Source organism: Aotus nancymaae, unplaced genomic scaffold (genome assembly GCF_030222135.1).
Source record: "Aotus nancymaae isolate 86718 unplaced genomic scaffold, 86718_ANA_hifiasm-v0.15.2.pri h1tg000004l, whole genome shotgun sequence".
NCBI lineage: Eukaryota > Metazoa > Chordata > Mammalia > Primates > Aotidae > Aotus > Aotus nancymaae.
The window spans coordinates 9,860,260-9,877,057 of NW_026988415.1; the positions used below are offsets into that span (position 1 = coordinate 9,860,260).

General features: G+C 44.2%; 1 protein-coding gene across 2 annotated transcripts in view; it reads left to right on the forward strand.

Annotated features, from left to right (window-relative positions):
• The first annotated feature begins 2,964 nt into the window (after positions 1 to 2,964).
• ATP11C (ATPase phospholipid transporting 11C) overlaps positions 2,965 to 16,798 on the forward strand; it is a 220,415-nt gene continuing 206,581 nt past the window's right edge. Inside the window, exon 1 of one of the 2 annotated variants that reach the window (XM_012469904.2) lies at positions 2,965 to 4,011. In XM_012469904.2, coding sequence (XP_012325327.1) covers positions 3,985 to 4,011 — 27 coding nt within the window. In that variant the 5' untranslated portion in view covers positions 2,965 to 3,984. The remainder of the gene's footprint in view (positions 4,012 to 16,798) is intronic. The other variant, XM_064360833.1, reaches the window with a different exon arrangement.

The window sequence follows — 16,798 nt, forward strand, 5'->3', positions numbered from 1 at the left end:
ATCAAGCCTGGAATTGCATTTTTTTTTTTTTTAGATGGAGTCTTGCTCTGTTGCCCAGGCTGGAGGGCAGTGGCACAATCTCGGCTCACTGCAGCCTCTGCCTCCTGGGTTCCAGTGATTCTCCTGCCTCAGCCTCCTGAGTAGCTGGGATTACAGGTGCATGCCACCACGCCCAGCTCATTTTTGTATTTTTAGTAGAGACGAGGTTTTGCTGTGTTGGCCAGGCTGGTCTCGAACTCCTGACCTCAGATGATCTGCCTGCCTCAGCCTCCCAAAGTGCTGGGATTACAGGTGTGAGCCACTGTGCCTGGCCTGGAATTGCATTTTTATCGTAGAGCAAATTAGACTGGACCCATGAGTATAAGTATTGTATTGCAATAAATTGAGAGAATAAATAAATAGCAGAATTATAAGAAAAATATGATCAAAAATACTGCTATATCTTTTTTTAGGGGGGTGGTGTTTTGCTCCTGTCACCCAGGCTGGAGTGCGATGGCTCCATCTCGGCTCACTGCAGCCTCTGCTGCCCAGGTTTAAGCGTTTCAATTCTCCTGTCTCAGCCTCCCAAGTAACTGGGACTATAGGTGCTCACCACCACGCCCAGGTAGTTCTTGTATTTTTAGTAGAGATGGGGTTTCACCATGTTGGCCAGACTGGTCTCAAACTCCTGACCTCGGGTCACCCACCTTGGCCTCCCAAAGTGCTGGGATTACAGACGTGAGTCACCATGCCCAACCCAAAACTGCTATATCTTGAGGAATCTTAAAATTCCTGTGATTAGGCTGCAGTAACATGACAATGGGCAAGTATGAGAGAATACTGCAAACAAAAAAAAATTTCTGGTCACAAAATTTTTTTAAAGTTGATCTGTTTGAATCTATAAGCAAAGTACATTTTTCCATTTGTTTAACAGAATTGAATTTGGAACGATATTACTATTCACTAACAAGCATTTGCGTCCCCAAATGTCTAAACTAGTTTATTACTTATTTTACTGATAAGGATGTATTTTGGTAAGAATTCTAGACTTATGCTGAGAACAAATGACAATAACCTTCTCCACGTCCCAATTCCAGTATCTAGAATGTCTTCCACATAGTAATCGTTCAACATATAAACTAGTGAATGAAATTAAAGTAGTTGCTGTATTCAATAAAAGTAAAGCTAGAGGCAGGGCACGGTGGCTCATGCCTGTAATCCCAGCATTTTGGGAGGCCAAGGCAGGTGGGATCACCTGAGGTCAGGGGTTTGAGACCAGCCTGCACAACATGGTGAAACCCGGTCTCTACTAAAATTATAAAAATTAGCGGGATGTGGTGGCAGGCACCTGTAATCCCAGCTACTTGGGGGGCTGAGGCAGGAGAATCACTTGAACCCAGGAGGCAGAGGCTGCAGTGAGCCAACACCGCACCACTGCACTTCAGCCTGGGCGACAGAGTGAGACTGTCACACACACACACACAAAAAGTAAAGTTAGAAAATAACTCTATTTGAAAATAAATCTTTAAAGCAGTAGAAAGCAAAACCTTAGATCCATTTTGTCAATAAAATATTGTAACATTTGATTAATATAAATTATAAATCTTAAAAACCATTAGAGACAAGCTCAACTGTGAGCAAAGAGAAGGAATCATAATAGGGGAAGAACTGAAAACAGTTGGTTTTACTTCTTGGCAGTTAAGTCAGTTTGAGAACAAACCTCAAGTCTCCAGCATTTGCATTTTATTGGGGATGAGCTTCTCATTGATCACAGAATGAAGTTCAAACTTTATAACATGTTTCTGAAGAATTTTACATTTTAGCTTTCGTTCGAGCTGCCCTTACCTACACATCCTGGCTGTCTGCCACTATGGTGTGATCTCTTTCTTAGTTTGTCCTGCGCTTTTTCACTGACCTCTCCCTCTCTACCCTGGACTTTTTGTCCCCTTGGGCTCAGTCAGGTCCTCTAAAGCCTTCCAACGTTTCAAGGGCCAGTTTAATCTCCAGAGCTTTTAGGAAAACTCCCCAGACCCTCTTTTCCGATGCAATGTCCCTCTCCCCTATTTCCTTAGCACTTTGAACTCTAGCTGTTATTAAATTCTAATGTGGCGTTTTCTCTTGTTTGTATCCCCCAACCAGACTGCGACCACCCTGTTGGTGAGGTCTTTTAAGAAACTGCTGTGTCCAGCCCTGGCACAGTGCCTGGTACAAAGAAAATAACCAGTAAAGGTTTGTTGAAATGAATTCAAACTCCAGAGGGTAAAGGAGAAGCACCTGTGCCTAGCAGTAAAGGCCTTTCACGACCTTCAGGAAGGCCTGTGGTGTGGCTGGGCCCTGTCCCCAGCTCTAGACTGGCAGGAGAATGTGGCGAGGCGGAAGTCTCGTGTAAGTGTCTGAACTCCCTTTACTTACTTCTTTTTGGCTTTTACAGAAGAAACTGCAAGTTCTGCCACAGCCTTGGGCCCCGCCTTCAGGGGCGGTGAAAAGGGGTGGGGTTGTGGTAATTGGGAGGGATGCCCAGCCTCGTGGCAATTCTGGACTCGCTTGTCTTTTGCAATGTTTAAAGTTTCGTAAATTCCAGCTCTAAGCTGGGGGCCGAGGGTGTCGAGGGTTTCCTGCTGCGCAAATTTCGCGTTCCAGGGAAAGCTCCCAGCATTCGGAGCTTTGCCTAATTTATCCGTCTCACATGTCCCCACCTCTAGGAAGCTACCGAGCACACCCGGCCTCCACACCCAGAGGGCCGGCGTGGAGAACCCGCGGTTCAACCCGCGCTTCCTTCTTCAACCTTCTGGGCAAACCTGGGACTAGCGTGTGGGGGAGCTCCCAGCCCGCGGTACCAGGCGGAGTAGGGGGACAGTGGGACTACAACTCCCAGGCTGCCCCGGGAGCAAGGCGGGGGAGGGGGCGAGCGGGAGGGGCCTAGCGGGAGGGGCCTGAGGGTGGGGCGGGGGGCAGGGAAATCCCGCCCCACTGCGCAGCAGCGGCGACACAAAGCCTGACTTTACAACCTCAGAGAAAGTGGAAGTAAGAAGGCTTAGGTGGGCAGGCAGGACGAGAGAAAGAACGAGAGGAGGGAAAGCCGCGTAGGTGGGAGTGGAGCAGAGCGAGGGTCGAGGGTGGACCCTCACCCGTGGAGATGAGTGTGGGCTTTCAGAACTAGTCCCCCCTCGCACCCCGCCCGGGCCCGCCCCTCCCCTCCCGCGCTGGGGTCCGCACAGTGCCCTGCCTCAGAGCCCGGCTCCGCCCCGCCCGGAAGGGGGAGCCCGGCAGTCGGCTGGCTCCGGGCGGGCCGGCTGGCTGCGCCGAGGCTTCCTATCCTGAGTGCGGGACGGGGCGCGGGGCGGTGGGTCGGCGCGGCAGCCGCGGACTGAGGAGGGGCTGCGAGTGAAACCGCGCGGCGCGGCGGACGAGTTAGGGCCGGGGCGAGGGAAGCTGTGGCTCCCGACTGAGACAGGGGAGTAGTGTCAGGCTGAGGCGAAGTGAGGCGCGGCGTGCCTCGGGAGGGTTCCCCGTGCCCCGAGGGGTTGGCCGCGGAGGCCAGCGGGTAGGCGGGCGGCGGCGCCGCGCCGGGGAAGAGTGTAGTTCGCGGAGTGCCGAGCCCGGTGCTGGCGGAGAGACGGGGGCGCCCCTCTCCCCACAGGAGGAGCCTCGCGCTCCTCCGCCATCCTTCCCCCGCGTGGCGGACTTGCCTTCTCAGTGGGTGCTGCGGAAGCTGCCGACCCGCGGCGCCGGGGCCAGATAAGGGCGAACTGCGGGGCCGCCGCCCCCCGGGCGGGCAGGCCGGGGGCGGGCCGCGAGTGAGGCGGGGCGGCGGCGAGGCTGCGGGAGGCTGTGGGGAGGCGGAGCACGGAGAGCCGAGTGGGGCAGGCGGCGAGCGGGTGGTCCGGCAGCCTGCCTCGCTGCTCCGCTTGGCGCCGCCGGCCCACGCCGCAGTGTGTTTTGTGGACGGCGCCTTCCCAGACAGCCCAGTAGAGCCCAGCTCAGCGCCCGGCCGCCTTCGACACGATGTTCCGCCGGAGCCTGAATCGTTTTGTAAGTACACTCGCTGCGGCTCCGCTCGTGCCGGTTTGCTTGCTCGTCAGTCCTTTCGCCAGGTCCCTCACAGCAATTTTCTGAGAGGTTGGTTACATCTCTGGGAGACGCCACCAACCCTCTTCTTTTTCACCGAAACACAGTGCCCGGGCGGCCGGCGAGGTGAGGCAGGTAGGGCTCTCGAGGTATCCCGCCCTCGCCCCCAGGACAATTGGACCCAGGCTTCCCGGAGCTGTTTCAAACTCTGCCTGAGACCGGGGCCGCCCTCGGGCTGGGTGGTGGGGGACTCGTGGGGGCGGCCGACCCGGGAACCCCTTAGTTTGCCAATTAGTCGAAGATGGCGTTTTATTCTCAGGGAGGTTGCTTTCTTTTGTTTCCTCTGCCACGAGCAAATGGAGGTAAACCGAGACCTGTCACCGTGGCCCAAAAGAAGAGCTGGGGGCTGAGGGAGCCTGAGGCTAGGGCCAGACTCAGCGTTGCCTGGGGCGCAGCCAGCGGGCTGCTGCTGACCGGAGGCCGGGCAAACTTTGGAGACTCAGCCTACAAAGCTCACCTTTTAGGGTGTTTGAAAGGCGAGAGTGATTGTCAGGGTGGGCTGGGTGGATGTGCAGCCGCGAGGAGGCTGCACCGCCACTGCCCATGCTGCCGATCCCTAGTCTGAAGCCTCGCGGAGGACTGAGTACTTCAGACCTTGAACCCATGGGAGAAGGCAGACTGCAACTGGACTCCTCCGTCCACGTTTCCCCCCTTCAGAATCCCCAGAAAAGGGAATTTCATTTTCATGGGAGTTTGGCATAGGGAAAATCGCTTTCCTGCTACTGACTTTTTCGAGTAACCTGTTTACTCCTAGAGGGTACGTTAAGAATGGAGCAAAACAGGGCCATTTATGTCTATGTTGCTATTTGTAGCAACTTCCTTAATTGCAAGAGGAGGTGTCGGGAATAGGATTTTATTTCTGCCAATGATGTGAAAGAAAGGTTTCATCTGCAAATTTTGATTTTTCTGTAGTTAGGAAAAAGGGTTGAATGCTGAGTGCTTCCCTCCACCTGTCTTAAGAAATGCATCTTTTGAGAACTTGTCCGTTTGTAAGTACACTCTTGCAGTTATTCCTAATCAAAGCATTACTAACAATTTTCAGACATCGGATCAATTTGCTCTTATTTTTCATTCATTGGAAACTTTCACAAATGTACACTGGCTAAAAGTAATACTTGCACATCCCTTTTTAGGATATTATTATCACAATAGTGCTATATTAATGGTTTTCTCAATGTTGACCTCATCCAGAAACATGCAGTATGAAATTGGAACAGATAATTACCTGTGGCATAGAGCAATAGAGGTTGTACATATCAGTCGTCTTGAAATCCGTAGGCGATGGCTTGTACTGATAGCTTTGCTGAAGCAAGTGATTAAAATTGGTTTCTCACATTGAGCCTGAGAATGCAAAAGAGTATTGTTCTTCATAGCTCTGTTTCACCTAGATTCTTGTGATCTTGGAGTGTTGTTTGGGGGTGACAATGAGAGCTAATTGTAGTATTTAGGAAAAGGATCATCTTTTCACATGGCACTCTTATGGTGGAAAACAACTGGGCTCTGAATCATAATAAAATCCTTAGCTTAAACTTAAGATGTTGAAATCCTCGTTTTTTTGTTTTTGTTTTTTTTTAAAGGATTTGAATATTTGAATATTTGAAACTGAACAACTCAAGTACCGGTCTAAAAGCCCATTTGCTTTTCTTTTGTGAAGTGATCTGCATCGTATCAGAGTCTAGTAATTAAGCAGTACTGGCCCAGGAAGCCAGGGCATGCAGTAGAATTTGCAGCAGTTGTTGAGGTGCCGCCAGCCTGCAGGTTTGAGGCCAGTACTTTGCATCCCCTACCAAGATCTCAGCAGAGAATCACTTTTGCTAATACTGAAATGAGCTTTGACCTCATTGTTTCAGCTGGAATGTTCAGCTGTTCACATTTTCCTGCACAGCCATGACTATGGTAAGTATCGGGAATTTGTACCAGTGCGGTAAGCTAGAAGATTCTTAGGAGTTGTGTCTGAACCCTAGGCCCAGGGCAAGGAATTAATCTGCATACCGTTGAACTGAATGTGAAAAATACTATCAAATACTTATTGCTAAAAAATGGCTTCAAAATTTTGTTGGGGGTAGTTTTTCGATCTCGTAGATCAGTAAACCATGCTGTTCTCATCTTTTGCTTGAAAAATTCTTTGAGGGGCACTTCCATTTAAATTACTAGAAGGCTAGAATTAAAGATTTCGGTGGAACTTTGAGACTTGCACAGCAATATAGATGTAGTCAAGGTTGGGAGCTGTCTTATGATTGTTTTAATATTTTAGAAATAGAGCTATGAATTCCTTTCAAAATCAGTTGTGTTTTTTAGTGTACCTATATGTGTCTGAAATTGGTTTTGATTGTGAAATAAATTACAGTGGTGTTGATTGTAGTTGTTGGTCATTGAAAACTAGACTACATATTAGAGAAGTGCTTTCTTTATATTTTAAACTTGAAGTGGTAAGAATGTCTTAGGATTCTTAGAAGCATTATCTTCTATAGCTCAGTTGTGTTTGCTGAATCATTTTTGAAATGCCATTTATTTTTCGAGTTCTCCAATTTCAAGCTAAAAGAAAATAGTGATTCACTGTATTTTTTAAAGACGTGGTCTTGACTTCTTTGCCATTAATAATTGTGTTCCTTTCTTTCTGATGAATCATGACTTTACTTTTGACAGATTTGAGGTGGAAAGAAATTGGTGGATTTGGTTTAGCATTAGGGTTGAGGCATGTAAACGGTGTCCTAAAGGATTTAAGAGTTGGGTGTCTCTGAGTGCAATAAAAGCACCGCCTGTTCTCAGTCAATATCTCCATTAATACAATAAATAAATAATAATAGGTCTGTCTGTACAATTTATTTTCTTCAAAGGCATATTTAATCAGAAGTCTGGACTAGTTGAGATTTAAGGGTCATGGACTTTTATGTTATTCTGTCTTGTTTTATTCTTAATGCAATTCCTAGTGATTATAGTAACATGTTCTCTTGGGTTTAAAGGTTTACTGAGAGTCTAAAAACAATTCCCCCCTCTTTTTGGCTTACTTAATTATTTTATGCTAAAGATTTAAAATAAGAGATTTCTTGACAAAGTAGATTGGGGGCTTGGCCAAGAGGACACTGTTCATTTAGCTTGTCAGAGAGTGATATTTAACGGGTATGCATTTTTAGACCTTTGATACATGAAAGTTTAATTGTGAGTGTGAAATACTGGAGTACATTTGAATCTCTGATTCTAGGAGCCCTCAAACTGCTTTGGTTTCATAAAACATGCAGCATGTAATCATAATATCACACAGAAAATACCCAGGACTAGAAAGAAATTAGTCTGCCTAAGGAAGGATGGAAATTTAAAATAAGACTAAATAATACAAAATAAGAATTAATGAAATAAGTAGCTAATTTATTGGTTTGAGTCCAAGGCAAGGCTAGTCTAATGAAGCAATATATGGAGGCAATTAAGAAAATAATTCAGGTAATTGCTTTTTTTTTTTCCAGGCACAAGAAGGTTTTTAGTTTCCCCCTTACATTATGAGAGTAATTAAACATTTTTTTTTTCTGTTTCACTTTACTAATAACCCTGGCCTGACATTGACGAGTGGGAAAATACTGTCTTTATTTTACTGTGTTTAGAAATATATCTGCATGCATGTATTGCAATATTTTTACATTTGCATGACTATTACAAATGGTCTCTGCATCTTGGCTCCCACGTGGCTGTTCATAGAGGTCTAGATTTAACAGTTGACCATACTTAAAAGCAGCTTTTTAATCATATTGTGTTATAATTGCCTTTTAACTTGTGTGGCTCCCTAGACTAGTCTTTCTCAACATGGAGAGAATTGGCACTGAGACCCTAGGACATGCACTGTAAGTAATAAATTAACTTTTTTCCTATGCAGCTGGAGTTAAGGAACCCTAAATTGAGAAAGGCTGTCCTAGACAGGGACAGTTCACAGTATGTTCTTATCTCCTAGTACAGTGCCTGGTCCCCAGTAGGTGTTCATTAAAATGTTTTTTGAAAGAACAACTTTTATATGTATCACATAAATAATAACATTTACTTATAGATAGTGATTATTGTAAACCCGACCTTATGGAGAATGAGTGAAGGATGAGGAGTTCTTGTTAATTGGGGTATACCATATACATTACTAATTTTATAAGAATTAGAATAAATACATCTAATGCCGAAGCTATTCTGACCATAGTATAATCTGTCTTTTTTTTTCTTTTTTGAGATTTTTTTATGGGAATTTGATGATGCAATTATAGAGGCTGAGAAGTCCCAGGATCTGCCATCTGCATGAGCCAGCCACAAAATATACCTTTTTTTTTTTTTTTTTTTTTTTTTTTGAGACAATCTCACTCTTGTCACCCAGGCTGGAGTGCAATGGCACGATCTCGGCTCACTGTAACCTCCGCCTTCCGGGGTCAAGCGATTCTCCTGCCTCAGCCTCCCTAGTAGCTGGGATTACAGGCACCTGTCACCATGCCTGGCTATTTTTTTTTTGTATTTTTTAGTGGAGACAGGGTTTCACCATGCTGGCCAGGCTAGTCTCGAACTCCTGACCTCAGGTGATTTGTCTACCTCGGCCTCCCAAAGTGCTGGGATTACAGGCATGAGCCAGCATGCCCGGCCTCTTTCTTAGATGATTAAGGCACTGTATGGTGTTGCAGAGCATTATTTCATTCAACAAGTACCTACTATGTTCTGAGCACTGTAGTAAATTCTGGGGATATAGATGAGCAAGACAGACCAAGTTCCTGTCTTCATGAGCTGTAATTATCATCACATACACAACTATAGATATAGAGGGCATGTTAACTGCATTGCATCGAATACACGTGTGACATACTATGAAATTTGATCTTTATGAATAAGTTACTATTACATACTTGTCATTTTTTTTTCTATCAAAAATAGATTGTACAATATCAGTTATTTTCTGGTTGTTTGGATGCCAGATAAAAAGGAGTTTATTGCATTTGTCTCCTTCCATCTGATCTATGTATGGCAAACTGCTCTTTTGCAAATAGATGTTAGGCTGACCCTGCGCAAGGTGGGAAGCCTATTTAGAAATGAATCACTATAACTTGAAATAAATGTTTACACAAATGAAAGCAGGTTTTGTCTTTCTTTTTTTTTTTGATCTACCTTTTACTGACTAAGCAACATAAAACTCTGAATGTGTCCTGAGTACCTTCTATAAAGGTTTCCTGTTTGTTCCTTTTGTTTATGCTTCTTGCTAATAATTCAGCCCTTTAGTGAGTAATATTGAGTACCTATATACCAGGTAGTTTCCAATGTTCCTAATGAACTTTTAGCTGCATTGAGATTTGGGCAGGTGAAGCTGGCCATTTTTATGTTGATACAACTGTCCAAATGAGCTTGTTTTCTCAGCAAAGCTGCCAGTTGACCACCTGCTGGGCAGTGGGTTCTAAGAGGTCAAGGACAGCCAGTGACCCCTGACAGAACCATAACCTCCCTGTGTCTGCATGATGTACAAAGAACTAGTCCACTGAGTGAAATCAAATACTGGTTTGTTGAGTGATGGAAAACATCATCAAGGCTAACTGCTTGTCTAACATGGTGGGTCAGTTCTTTCAGAGGATGAATGCATGGGATACAAAAACATACTAGGTTTTTCTTCAAGGTGGTGAAAATTTTGTACATCTGTAGTGCTTTATACAGATGAACCTTTTACATATGGAATCCTCAAGACTGAGAGAGTTTTTCTGGGTAGGTGGAGGGAGGGTCTGTGCTTCCACAAGTGAATTAGGTTCTGGCTCTTGAGTTTATTTCGTTTCACTTAACATTTACCTTCTTGGCCTGGTATAAGGGTAGATTAGCAGTGATCGTAAAGCAAACATATTGGCACAACTGCAGCATATGTTAACACTGCTGCAGCTTAATGATGAATGAGTGCTCAGCACTGCAGATATGGGCACAGGATGCCCTATGCCAGCACATTGGCAGACAGCCCCTCAATTACTGCAGTGTATGGACGGATTGCTGGTTTGGCAGACTTCTTGATAATAGAAGATGTGATTTACAAATGATAATGGACCATGGATATCCAGATTTAGAAGGTTAACATGTATTTGTGAAGTAGAAATCATTGATTTCTTGCCCCATATTTATTGAATGGAATATGGGAGGATTGGTGAGGCCTACCCTGTTCTAGCAGATATCATCATTTGTCTTTTAGGTGTCTCTATTATATGTTATCATAAAGTATTAATGTGGCAATGTTTTCCTAGTCCCTTTCTCTTTACCAAGGTATTCTTGGAAAAATCAGAAGTGTTCTTGAAAATGATCTTGCAGTTAGCACAGCATCAGGTAAATAGTAGATGTTCAATTAATACTTGTTTAGTTGTTTTGAGCTGAATTGGTGACACAGCCTGAGTCAGTAATAACAGATGAAAAATGATCAGTTGAGGAAGCAGCCACCAAGAAGCTTATGCATTTCAGACCGGGCTATAGATAAGTGCAGATAGATAAGTGCAGAGCACTGAAAATAATTTCCTTTTCAGTGGACAAAAATACTACACAAATTATATTTTATTTTTTGAAATGGAGTCTTGCTCTGTCGCCCAGGCTAGAGTGCAGTGGTGTGGTCTCTACTCACTGCAACCTCCGCCTCTCCAGTTCAAGCAATTCTGCCTCAGCCTCCCGAGTAGCTGGGATTACAGGCATCTGCCACCATGCCTGGCTAATTTGTGTGTGTGTGTGTGTTTTTAGTAGACATGGGGATTCAACATGTTGGCCAGACTGGTCTTGAACTTCTGACCTCATCTGAGGCCTTGGCCTCCCAAAGTGCTGGCCTCCCAAAATGCTGGGATTACAGGTGTGAGCGAACATGCCCAGCCACTATACTTATTTTAAATGAGAAAAAAATAATAATTATGTGCCTACTTAAAAAGTAATCAGAAAAATGTTGTTGTTTACTTAAGACTTTTCTCTGTCTACTAGAAAGATAATCTTTAACCCCTCTTCCTTTCTTGGCCACTCATAGAACACTATAGTTTAAATATTGTACAAACTAAAATTGTGAGCAAATTCATCTTCTCATTAAGTACAGTTGATAAGCTTATGTTTTCTGTTGCCACCAGCACATCAAATCTATTTTGAAAACCAAAGCTTCAGTGTTAATTCCCCAAGAGCTATGAATCATTTGACTTACCTTTGTAAGTGTCCATTATTTGGATTCAGAAAACCTCTTGGTATTTGGTGCTGGAAATGTAAGGTACTTTCCTTTGTTTGCACCCAGTCACCATCAGCTGGATGGGTACCTGTAGAAAGAAGACAGAGCAAACCAGAAGAACTGCTGAGTTTGAGGGATTTGGAAGCAGTTGTGTTGTGAAATGAGCTTCAACCTTGTTTAAAAGTTAGTACAAGTTCTGCCATTTACTACCTAGCTTGAGAAATTGGGAACTGAAGGCTGTAGTTCATATACAACAAAGTGTTTCTCAAAATGTGGTCTTTGGACCACTTACATAAAAATAATCTTGGGGCTGGGTGTGGTGGCTCATGCCTGTAATCTCAGCACTTTGGGAGGCGGAGGCTGGTGGATCACTTGAGGTCAGGAGTCCGAGACCAGCCTAATTAACATGGTGAAACCCCGTCTCTACTAAAAATACAAAGTTAGCTGGGAGTGGTAGCGCAGGCCTATAATCCCAGCTACTTGGGAGGCTGAGGCAGGAGAATCCTTTGAACCTAGGAGGCAGAGGTTGCAGTGAGCTGAGATTGCACCATTGCACTCCAGCCTGGGCAACAAGAGTAAAACTCCGTCTCAAAAAAAAAAAAAAAATTCTTGGATGCTTACTATAAGTACAGATTCCTGGGCTTTGAACTTACTGAATCCAAGTCTTGGGTGATAGGCCCCAAGAAACTGTGTTTTTAACAAGCATTCCAAGTGGTTCTTAGGCTTACTAAAATTTGAGAACAACCACGTATGATATAGTAAACACTGAAATATTTATTTTCTGGGCATACTCTCTGTTCACCTTTTTGAACTTCAGTTTCTTTATCGATAGAATGGGAATAATAATACCTATTTCACAAGATTGTTGAAAAAAATGTTTGATAGACTATTCAACACTATACCAATTGTGTCAGAAGTCCTTAAAACCACCCTAGGTTTGGTGATTCACTGGCAGAACTCAGTACATAGAGACATTCTGGGATGTGATTTATTATAACAAAAGGATACAGAGCAAAGTCAGTAATGGGAAAAGGCTCACTGGGGCCAAGTCTGGAGGAAACCATGTGCAGGCTTCCAGTCCTCTTTCATTGAAGTCACACAGGTCATGTTTTATTCCTCCAGCAACAAATTTTAACAACTTGTATGAAATGTCTACTAGGGAAGCTCATTAGAGATTCAGTACCCAGGGTGTTTATTGGGAGCTGGTCACATAGGCACCCTCTATCTGATACACTGCAAAATTCCAGACCCCAAGAAGGAAAGCAGATATTCAGTGTAAACCCTATTGTTTACACAGCTTAAGTAGAGTGAGCCACTCTTACCAGTTAGGGTGATGGGAACCCTCCCAAAATCCGAGTCCCCAGGCACCAGCAAAGGACCAACCTTGCAAACAGGCCTTACAAAGAGTAGCAGTGTCAGGCCTGCTATGTTAACTATTTCTATCACACAAATATTGTGAAACACTGGTATTTTTTCAGTGAAAGGAAATGACTTGTCCAACATCATTAAGCTAATCAGCAGTAGAGCTGAGACACTCCCAGCAATCACACCTTTTCATTGCTGCCCATAGCCATGCTTCTAGATTATGGGTCATTCCTTTTCATACTGTCATTGAAAGCACTCACTGTTTGTCACTTGCAGCAGAAGAGCAGCCTGCCGGTGGTAAATTGATGCACCCAGAGGGGGAGCCAGGAAGTATTGATGTTTCTGCCAGTTTAGCGTCAACACTTGCTGGTTTCCTCTCTGGAGCATCACCAAGTTCGTGGATTTTCATTTTTCCTGACTTTTGGACTTTTGTTACTGCTCCCATTCATTTGCTCATAGTCTTAACACTTATTTGTGTCATCACCTCATCCCATTACATACCTTTTGGGTAACACAATTTCCAAACAGTGGGCATACTGCAATATTTTGTCAAAGAAGACTATATAGGGAAAAAAACAAACACAAAAAGAAGAAAATATTCTGGGCAATGAATTTTATGGCAATATTTACAAATACTGGTTTATATCCTGAATTGTCTTTTGAGTTTCATAGTCATGGAAAACCCTAGGGATATCTCTGGTTATTTGGAGTTTCAACCGTTTTTACTGTTATAAAGGAAAATTAACTGTTCTTTTATGATTGGAGTAAGGAATAAATAAGGAAATCATACTTGATGGTGCAGTAATCCCACATATCGACACAGGGAGTGGAAGCCAGGAGGGAATTGCCACAAATAAGTAACATCTGGGGAGAGCAGATTATGTAAACTACACCTGTTGTGTAAGCAATGGGGATGTTCTTTAAGCTTCACAATTAATGTATTTTGCAGTAATGTGGATTAAGGGATCTATAGTGTAGTGTACAATTTACTCTGGTTTCTTTTCTGAAAACATTCATGTGAATCACAGCTTTCTTGGAACACTCATGCCCTATTTGGTGCTGTAGAGGTGTGTAAAGTACAGGCCTGCTCACCAGTAGTTTGCAGTTTGGTAGACGAGATAGAAGACAAGCACAAAGGACCAACCTCCACACAAGGCCAGTAGGTCACCAGTGCCATCCTTTTGAAGGACATACATAGTAAGTGCAGTAGGCATGCAGAAGGAGATACTGGCTCTCTGGTTTCATTTCCTGGGGAGAGCTTATGGAGGAAGTAGCCTGTCAACTGGGCCTTTGGAGACCCAAAGGGCTGAAGGTCCTGAGATTTTAGGGATGGGCAGTCTTATTACAGGAGGAAGCAATTACCTGAGCAATGGTGGAGGGTCATTGTTTAGCACTTAAAGCATGGGAACCAGTCAATTTAGAGAGCATATGTGCCAATCCCAAATGAGTTTGAGCTGTTATAAAAAAAAGTGTAACAGGTGGGGCATAGTGGCTCACGCCTGTAATCCCAGCACTTTGGGCGGCTGAGGCAGGTGGATCATTTGAGGTCAGGAGTTCAAAACCAGGCTGGCCAACATGGTGAAACCCCGTCTCTACTAAAAATACAAAAATCAGCTGAGTGTGGTGGAGGATGCCTGTAATCCTAGCTACTTGGGAAGCTGAGACAGGAGAATCACTTGAGCCAGGGAGGTGGAGGTTGCAGTGAGCAGAGATGGCACTATTGTACTCCAGCCTGGGAGACAGAGCAAGACTCTGTCTCAAAAAAACCAAAAAGTGTAACAGATGACCATAGATTCAGTGGCTTATAAACAACAGAAATTTATTTCTCACAATTCTGGAACCTAGAAGTCCAAGATCAGGATACCAGCATGGTTGAGTTCTGGTGAGGGGCCTTCAAGTTGCAGATTGGTGACTTATTGTATCTTCATGTGGCAGAGAGTGAGATGAACTCTCTAGGGCACTAATCCCATTTATGAGGGCTCCAAAACATGGCCTAATCACCTGTCAAATGCCTTGCCTCCTAGTACCATCACCTTGGAAGTTAGGATTTCCACATAAGAATTTTAGGGAAACACGAATATCCTGTCCATGACACATCAGAAAGACCAGAACCTTGATCTTCAATGCCTTATGTTTGCTATAGTATTTCTGATTTTAAAAAAGGAGATGCTAAAGATGGGTATCAGGTGGCTTTAGGTCTCCGTAACAATAGCTATAGGAATCTTCCCATACATAGATACTCTTTTCTGAAACCCATGACTCCAGTGAATTTATGTCATATATATATATATATATATAAATTTTTTTTTTTTTTTTGAGACAGAATCTTGCTCCGTCACCCAGGCTGGAGTGCAGTGTGGTGTGATCTTGGTTTGCTGCAACCTCCACCTCCCTGGTTCAAGTGATTCTCCTGCTTCAGCCTCCTGAGTAGCTGAGACTAAAGGCATTTGCTACCACACCTGGCTCATTTTTGTTATTTTTTTTTTTTGAGTCAGAGTCTCGCTTTGTCGCCAGGCGCCAGACTGGAGTGCAGTGGCGCGATCTCGGCTCACTGCATCCCGGGTTCAAGCAATTCTCCTGCCTCAGCCTCCTGAGTAGCTGGGACTATAGGCACGCACCACCATGCCCAGCTAATTTTTGTATTTTTTTAGTAGAGACGGGGTTTCACCATGTTGGCCAGGATGGTCTTGATCTCTTGACCTCATGATCCACCCGCCTTGGCCTCCCAAAGTGCTGGGATTACAGGTGTGAACCACCACGCCCGGCCTCATTTTTGTATTTTTAGTAGAGATGGGGTTTTGCCACGTTGGCCAGGCTGGCCTTGAACTCCTGACCTCAGGTGATCCACCTGACTCAGCCTCCTAAAGTGCTGGGATTACTGGCATGAGCTACCATGCCTGGCCTGATTTGGTGCAGGGACAGTAAGGTAGAGACCAGGATGAAATATACATTTGAGGTAATATATCATGATACTACTTCCTATATTATTATAGGACTGCTTACTTAGTTACTCTGCTTAAATTATGGATGCCCATCTCTGGGAACTTTTACTACACAGCAGGGAGACAGGACGGTAGTTTATTATCTTGAGTACTAGTGGTCATTTATTTAAAAAGCTGGGGATCAGGCCTTTGTTCAGGAGCACATTCCTTACCAATACATTTGTATTTCACTGCTATTAGATAATATGGCTTTTGATGGACTTTCAGATCTGACTGCATCATTCTGACTTACCAGAACGTGAATTGCATCTCATTTCCTCTGTATTAGTCTATTTTCATACTGCTATAAAGAACTGCCTGAGATTGGATAATTTATAAAGGAAAGAGGTTTAATTGACTCACGGTTCCACATGGCTGGGGAGGCCTCAGGAAACTTACAATCATGGCAGATGGCAAAGAGGAAGCAAGGCACCTTCTTCACAAGGAGGCAGGAAGGAGAAGTGCCGAGCAAAGAGGAAGAGCCGCTTATAAAACCATCAGATCTCGTGAGACTCACTATCACGAGAACACCATGGGGAAAACTGCCTCCATGATTCAGTTGGCTCCACCTAGTCTCTCCCTTGACACTTAGGTATGATGGGGATTATAATTCAAGATGAGATTTGGGTGGGGACACAAAGCCTAATCATATCACCCTAATTATATCACTAGTTCATCATGACAGCATGCTCAGTCAATACCGCTTTTCTTAATCACCATGAGTGCTACTCTCGTCCAAGTCATCAGCATCTCTCCTCTTTCATATTTGTTCCTCCTCCAGTTTTCCCCTTTTCAGTAAATGGCAGCATCTCCCACCTAGTGGCTCAAGCTAAAAACCTAGCAGTCATGCTTAATACTAACCTTTCCCTTCATCACATTTGTCAGAAAATCCAATAGGTTCTATTTCTGAAAGTGCTCCCACATCTATCCACCTTTCTTCATGCCCACACCTACCACCATTCAAGTTCAAGCTGCTGCTGTCACTTACCTGGATCTTTGCAGTTGATGATTTTATTACCCACGTTTACCCTCTCCTTTCCATCTTCCACGCAGCTCCAGAGGGATCTTTTACAAATGCACACCAGGAGGCTTTCATTGACTTTTCACTGATTTCTGGATACGTTGCTGGTATTGTTCTTACTCTTTCTCACTTTCTTTTATTCACTTTTAAAAA